Below are 7,808 nucleotides of genomic sequence, written 5' to 3'. Positions count from 1 at the left end.
CCCTGCCTTCTGTGGGTGTTGCTATGCCTAAAAAAGGCCCACTCAGCCCCAGAGTCAGGAGCAGTGACAGGCTGTCTCCAACCCAGGCCCAGGACCACGACCCGAAACCATCCTGTCTTTGGGAGGACAGGTCTCCTGCAGGAGCCAGGGAGAGGAGTGGCCCCTCTCCCCTCCCCAGGTCCAGGATGCCCGGGACCTGCAAGAGCTCTTCATCTGAGGAGGAGTCATGGAGAACAAGTGTATCTCGTCTGCCCAGCAAGTGAAATAACCAAACCCCAATGCTCAGGTTCTAACACAAGCAGAATTTCAATGTACTGTTTGGGGGAAGCTTCCTCCCCCCTTATGTGGCCTTGGGGGACCCCAAGGAAAGCCTTCTTTGTTCTCCTTCCCTCAGAGAGAGAAGCTGGCCCTATGTCCCGGGGTCCCCACCGTGTCCCAGTGCTGAGGAAGAGCCACACGCAGGGGCCTGGTGTCAGGAGTGTGGTCGGCCACTGCTCCTGGGATCCCACCCAGGGGCCTGGCGGCTGCATGGAAGAGCTGAATTGCTTTTGGGGGAAGGAGTGCTCACTGCCCACACCGATCACCATCCCCTTCTGCACTCTGCAATCCAGGCTCTGTGCCCAGCTTACGTCGATAACCAGCACTCCACATGTTCCTGCCATGGGAGGGATCATTCAGCATCACCCCATTGCACAGAGGAGGAGAGCGAGGCCCAGAGAGGGGAGGTAAATGGCTCCAGTCCCAGAGCTGGTCAGCAGAGAAGCTGGAAAGCCAGCCCTCCGGAGCCCCTGCTAGACCAGCCAGAGACTCCCTGAGTTGAACGTGAGCCCTCCCCTGCCTGAGCAGCCACGCACTGGCCCCTGACCTTCATGATGGCCTGTTCTTGACCGTGAAGGTGAGCTGGCCGACTAGGAGGGGGAGTTCAGCTGGTGGGACAGGCTGTAGCTACAGGACAGAGTGACACGTCTGAGCTAGCAGGAGCCACACTCTGGTCTCCCTCCCGGAGCCTGACCAGGAGCTGGAATCTGGGTGCCCTAGGGGCCAGCACACAACAGGGTCTGCACTGACCAGGGATCCATGGCCCCCAGGGAGAGTCCACTCTGCCCTCTCCCCGCTCCTGCCTGGCCTCAGCTCTCCTCACTGTGGGGCTGCAGGACCCGGAACCAGGCCTCATAGGGACGGCTCGGTTCCAGCTTGTAATGATTTCGCAGCCCCCGGAGCCCCTGGGGCCGGAGGGAGGACTGGCTGTGTACCAGGACTGGGCTGGGGAGGATGCAGGGCCTTGTGGAGAGTGAAGGATGGGGCAGGGGCCGAGTCCTGGGGCCACTGCTCATGTCTATAAAGGGCTGAAATCCCTGAATGCCCATGGGGTCCCTCATTACAGTAACGACCCCCTTCACACTCGGGCATCCTGCTGGTGGGCCCCTCCACCCCGGCCTCCTTCCCGCCCCTCTGACTCCAGCCGGGGCTGCAGCCAAGGACAGGCTGGACCTCTGTCCCGGCTCCTGCCAGGAAGACAAGGCAGAAGGAGGAGAGGAGAAGGGGAAGGGGCAGACTGATCTTCTCCCTGTCCTGAGTCGGCCTCCACTGATGCCTCCAGGTCCTCTGGCCCAGCCCTGCACTTAGCTGGACCCTGAGAGGGAGTCTGCATTCCAGGGCAGCTGGGTGGGAGGGGTATTCAATGACCTGTGCGTCCCCAGATGTCCTACCCACCTGGCCTTGCACCCTAAGGCCTGCGGCCCAGGGTGGGTGTGATTGCAGGGCCCAGTGGACTTTGGGGCCACAGAGCAGTTGGCTGTGGTGAGGGGATGTGGGGGACCGGTCAGGTGCAGAGCCATGGGTCTCATGTACATCTGCTGCAGGGCTGGTTCACCGTACAGGTGCTGTGTGCAGGTCTCCTTTGCACACCTGGCCATGACACACCTGGCTGGCCCTCTCGGTGGGGAGGCCTGGGTGCCTGGTGCACCTGTCCCCCACCTACCCCTGGAGGAGCGGCCACGTTCAAGCGTTTCCATGTCCAACCCTCAGGGACAGTTGGGAACCTGGGTTAAGAGAGGCAGGCACTGGCCCAAGACAAATGAGGGGTGCAGAGCCCAAGGAGCAGGGCTGCTCTCCAGTCCTGGGCCAGCCCCAACCCTCCCATGAGGGTCGCTTTGGGGGTGAGACCCCCTCAGATCCTCGGGGAGAGCTACCCACCATGTCCCATGTGGGGACATGACCTTGGCATCCCCAGGCATGTAGAGGCATGTGCACCTGCACACCCACCCAGACAAACACACCACTCTGACTGCCCAGCTGGGGGTCAGAAGGGGAGGACACCCTGGGAGCGAGGTGGGGGACAAGGGGGAAAGAAGAAAGAGGTTGGAGACAGCTGGGCCATGGGGCAGGGCATCAGGACTCCTGGCAAGGACCCAGATCCAGAGCATGGGGAAGGGAGACGGGCCAGGCTGATGGTCAGGGGTCCCCAAGGGGCCCAGGGGTTTGCCAGGGCACTGGGAAAAGACAGGGTCTGGGTTCCGGTGTCCACCACCACCCTGGGCACTTGGGAGTAGGAAGAGATACCCACCCCCAAATCCAGAGCCCAAAAGGCCTCAGCTTCCTCTGCTGTCACTTGGGCTGCAGAGATGCAGCGTCCCAAGGGTCCCACAGGCTTGTAGAAGAGCCTGTTGGCCTTGGATCTCCATCCCTGACCCTTTGTGATCCCAGTGCTTGGAAAATGCTTTGTACTCACTCTTGGTCCTTCTCAGCAGAGGACAGACTCGGGGCTTGGGAGGCTGAGGACCTGGCTACGCAGAACTTGGCAGAGCACTGGGCCACCAGTCTGGAGACCAAGGTCAGGGCCCTCCTTGTGGCAGCCTCAGGGTCCCCATGTGGAAGAGGATCCAGAATCACTGCTCTGGTCAGGGGGAGGAGGCCTTAGGAAGGAATGGAGCACCGGGACCAGAGAGGGAAACGGGGACAAGGGAGGCTTCTGAGGTTTCTCACATCGCCCATGGAACCCAGAGATCCTGCTCCTGGGAGAGACACAGACACAGAGACAGAGAAGGAGACAGAGAATGAACACAGGACAGAGTGAACCAGAAGTCATAGACTTTCCTCCACCAGCTTGGAAATGACATCCCGGCATTTTGTGCCATTCTATTCCGGAGAGCGCCGTCACATAGGCCATCCACCCTGGAGGGGAGGGGATTCCACAGGGATGTGTGACCAGGATTCAGGGGTATTAGGGGCCACTGTGGGGACTGCCCAGCACATGGGCACAGACGAGGCCCTGGGATCTGAGCCTAACCCTAATGGGAGCCCCTGGAACTCTGTGTTGTGAGAGGACAAGGTCAGAATCAGTTCATTCCTACCTTCCCACGGGGGCTGGGACACAGGCAGGAGGGGGGTGGCTTTGCCTGGACCCCAGAGCACACCCAAGCCCCACTGAGCTGTGCCCCATGCCAAGCCCAGCTACTTGGCTCATCCTTGCATTGCCAAGTATGCACCAGCCTCCTGTGATAGCAGGCACGGAACATGTGTAGAGGTCCTACCCCTGATGGCATCCCTAGAACTAGAAGCCAGAATACCCCGATGTGCAGATGGGGAGCCTGGGGAGGCCCTGAGAGGCACGGGGTCTGTCCAGGGTCATAGCCCTGGGCATGCGCAGGAGTCTGGTCTGAACCCAGCTCTGTGTCCTCACAGCAGGGACACCGGCTGCACCCAGGCCTCCCGGGGCTGTGGGTGGGCTGTGAGGGTGTCACTGTATGGATGGGGCATGGGGGGAGGGTGAGCATTCCGCAGCGGGGGAGGGGGCCCCTCGGGGGGCTCTTGTGTGAGGAGGAAGTTGGGTAAGGAGACCCCAGGCAGCGGTGACCTCACTTCCCTGACAACAGAGCCCAACAGAATTTGGAACCCCGGTAACCAGGCACCCACATTCCACAGACAGCCCCCTGCCCAGCTCATTTCACTGGAGATCTTAATGGCAAAATGTTCACGTGTTGCCTGCCAAGGTCCCGAGGCTGCAGGTGGAAGAAGGCGCGCCTTGAGGACGCTGTCCCCCGCTGGGGATTTCATGTCAGGACTCCCCACCGCCTCTGGCCATTTGGTCGGAAGGACAGAAAGGTGACAGCAGGAGGCCCAGAGCCGGCCACCCAGCCCCACTTGCTCTGATGACCTGTGTAGCCCCAGGTGCCCTCCCTGTGTGTGTGCGTGTGTATGTGAGTGTGTGTGTAAAGAGGGGTCATGGGGGTGGGGACTGGGCAGGAGGACAGTGCGGATGGCCGGGCAGGGCTGTGATGCCTTGGGGCCGGCTACCGGTCCCTGTCTTTGCAGAAGGCCACGGAGGACACGGAGAGGCAGCTGGCGGACGTGCCCTCCTCCCTGACAGAGGGGGTGACCCCAAAGGCATCCCAAGAAACAGGTGCCCTGGATTGGCAGGCAAGACCTCCGACACCACGCGGACCACCGTCCCAGGTGGTCGTCCACTGGACAATGGTCCAGGAGCTGGAGCCCATGGAGGCCGAGGCTGAGGGTGAGAAGGGTGGGGCTGGGTGTTTGTGGTGTGTGGGGACGGGTCGGTGCGGGCCCACAGGGAGGAGCCCCCAGAGGCTGGTGTGGGGCCACGAGCAACGACTGGGCACAGAGCACACAGCGGGTGGACTGCAGCTGGGGAGACGTCCCCGTGACGGTTCCTTCCCGGCTGTGGCTTCTCTGGGAGGCCCTGGGCTGGGCTCTGTCTCTGCAAAGGCCCATGGAGAGTAAGCACAGGGGTGAGCTTTTCTCCTCTCACAGCTGCTCCACCACCTGAGGAGCTAGAGCCCGATCTGGAGGGAGGGCTGGTGCCTGCAGTGACTTCAGGAGGAGACCAGGAGCCGGCAGGTGACCCGGCACCTGCCCACGGAGAGCCTGGCGCTGTCCAGGAAGAACTGGCACCTGCTCCTGCCCCAGCCCCTGCCCCTGCCCCTGCTACAGTTCCTGCCACTCCCCCTTCCCCCACCCCAGCCCCTGCCCCTGCCTCGGACCTAGATCCTGACCTGGCTCCTGCCCCTTCCCTTACCCCTGCCTCTGCCCCTGCCCCAGCCCCTGCCCCTGCCTGTGCTCTTGTTCCTGCCCCTGCCCCTGTTCCTGCTCCTGCCCCTGCCAGAGCCACTGTCCCTGACCCAGATCCTACCCTTGCTCCTGCCCCTGTCCGTACTCCTGCCAGAGCCACTGCCCCTTCCCCTGCCCCTGCCAGTGGTCCTGTTCCTCCCCCTGACCCAGATCCTGTCCCTGCTCCTGCCCTGGATCCTGCACCTGCCACTACTGCTGACCCTGTCCCTCCCCTTTCCCCTGCCCCTGTCCCTGCCCCTATCCTGAGCCCTGCCCCTACTCCTGCTCCTGCAGGGCTCCCACAGCCACATCCAGAGCCCACAGCCCTGCAGGGAGAGCTCCTTGTACAATCACCCTTAGTTCCATCCCCGGAACCCGAGACCCCGCCCGATTGTTTCATGCCCTCCCCCTGTGTTCTTTCTCTCTGGTACATATTAACTGTTATTTTATCCTTCCATGTCCTATATACTGTTTATTATTTGTTTTAAATAAAATTACTTGTTTTCAATTGAACACGTCTGAGCATTAAGTACATGCCCAACGCTGTGCCACCACACCCCAGAACATTGCCGCAGAATATCTCATTCCCCAAAGGAGTCCCCGAACCAGAAGCCCTCCCTGCCTATTTCTCCTGCAGCCCAGACCCCGGTGACCCCTAAGCTGCTTTCTCTCTCTGTTCCTTTACCTATTCCTGATGTTTCTGTAAGTGGAATCACACAATAGGGGCCTTTGTGTCTGCCCTCCTATTTTCAAAGGGGACTCGTTTTCTTCTGTGTTTATTTGTCATGAAATTTCCCTTATTTGATATTGAAATCCCTGACGGATGACACATCAGATGGAATCATAGAGGCCACTTTAGGAATTATGGACACAATCTCGGGGCCGAGACCCCTGGTCCTGCTGGGACACCACAGCCTGAACCCAGACAGGACAGGGCTGGTTCCTCCTGAGACCCACACAGAAACCAGGGAAATGCAGAAAGCTGGAAGACACACCACAAAGGGCAAAAGCATTGCTCACAACCCAAGGCCAAAGAAAGGGTTCACCTGACTCTGGTCCAAACCACGCTCCAAGTCACTGGGTTCCACAGGGACGGAGACCAAACACATGCAAGTCCAAGGCGGAAGGATAGGCACGCAGGGAATATGTGTCAGAGATGCGGGAGCTCCTGGGGAAGGACTCCGGCAAAGGAAACCCTAGGGAGGCAGCGCTGGTCACCCTCAGACTGGCAGGTGTCTGGTCTGGGGACCAGCAGCCCTGGGGAGAACATGAGGAAGTAGAGGTCCCCTGGAGAGAAGGGTGACAGGCACCCCTGTCTGGGAGAACAGTGAGCAGCACCCATCCCAGGCCACAGGTGCACCCATCCTCAGCCTCGGACTCAGCCCCGGAAACTCTGCCTCGGTTTTTCACACACCTATTGTCAGGAGTGTTCATCACAGCGGTGCTGGAGAGAGCAGGGAATGGAACAGCACTAATGCCCAAGGAGATGGATGAGATCCACGGTCCCAGTTCTCATGATAGAATGCCCTGCAGCTACTGTCCTGGTGTCATCCGGGGCACAGGATCCGGGAAGCTCCTCCTAAGACCCAACCATCCTGCCACCCTGCCCCTGGGAACATTGAGAATTGTTTGAGGAGGAGGGGGAGAGGATCCAGGATGACAGCAGGTCCAAGGAGAAGGAAGGTCAGCACGAGGAGGACAGATGGACGTGCCCTGAGCCACCATCCAGGGCCCGGGCTGTGATGCCCTCGGACTTCACCCCAAATAAGGACTCCTGATTTATGGACCCAGCTTCTGTGGTTTTACTCCCTCCCTCATTCATTCTCTCCCTCATTCATTCCCCACCTCCAACCCTCCCCTCCCTCCCCCTCCCTCCCCCTCCCTCCCTCCCTCCCTCCTTCCTCCCTCATTCAGCAGAGGATCTGGGGTCCCTGCTATGTACTGAGCACTGGGGCTTCATCAGTGAGCACCCCCCAACCCACATGGTCACGTCCACTGTGGGAGGTGACGGGGGCAGTCCTCAGGGCTAGCACTGGTGATGAGCACCAGGAATCTGCTCCTGAAAACACAGGCCAGTTGCACAAAGAATGGAGAGACCCATGCTTAGCACTTCCTCTAGAAAAATCTGGTCCTGAAAAGTGATGAAAAGTAAGTATATCCTAGACTTCATGCGATGTGAGTTCTAATGGCAGGTACCTACTGATTCCTAGAACCAACAAAGAGTAAATCATCCAGTGTCAACTGGGGTGTTGTGACCCAACTTTTCTGACCAAATGACACGTTTCAGCCAACATCTCCAGGGCCTCTGGTTTTCCCAAGGGTCTCTGCGATTCTCTGATCCTTCCATCAACCTCCTTGGGAAGCTCTATCCTGTCGTCTTCCTTGTCTCCTGCCTCTTCTGGGACCCTTCCGTGGCCTCCCCGCCAGGGCCACCCCCACCAGGACTCCCTGTGCCCCCTGGCCTGACGCCCACATCCCATGCTGGGTCCCGTGAGCCCGGTGCTTTTTGCAAGGACTGTGTGCTCCCTCTGGGGTCACTTGGCATCTCCCTTGCAGTGGCCTGCATCTTCCTGTGCTGGGTCTCCTCTGAGCAGTCTGTGAGGCCGGACTGTACCCATGTCACGGGCATGGAAGTGAGAGTCCAGAAGGTCCAGATGACCTGCTCCCAGTCCCAGTGTGTGGAGCCTGGGTCAAGGATGGTCCGCGAGCAGAGGAAGACTTGGGCCCAGGGAGACTGA

The 7,808-nt window shown here is 60.0% G+C and overlaps 1 protein-coding gene across 1 annotated transcript; it reads left to right on the top strand.

Annotated features, from left to right (window-relative positions):
* The first annotated feature begins 3,962 nt into the window (after positions 1-3,962).
* On the top strand, positions 3,963-7,808 carry CDRT15L2 (CMT1A duplicated region transcript 15 like 2). Its single transcript, XM_035724432.1, has 4 exons — positions 3,963-4,104; positions 4,315-4,513; positions 4,774-4,860; positions 7,627-7,808. Exons 1-4 carry the CDS (start codon positions 3,970-3,972, stop codon positions 7,806-7,808), a joined length of 603 nt encoding a protein of 200 aa, XP_035580325.1. The 5' UTR covers positions 3,963-3,969.

This window comes from Zalophus californianus, chromosome 16 (genome assembly GCF_009762305.2).
Source record: "Zalophus californianus isolate mZalCal1 chromosome 16, mZalCal1.pri.v2, whole genome shotgun sequence".
NCBI classification, from domain to species: domain Eukaryota; kingdom Metazoa; phylum Chordata; class Mammalia; order Carnivora; family Otariidae; genus Zalophus; species Zalophus californianus.
This window is presented reverse-complemented; position numbering and strand designations above follow the sequence as displayed.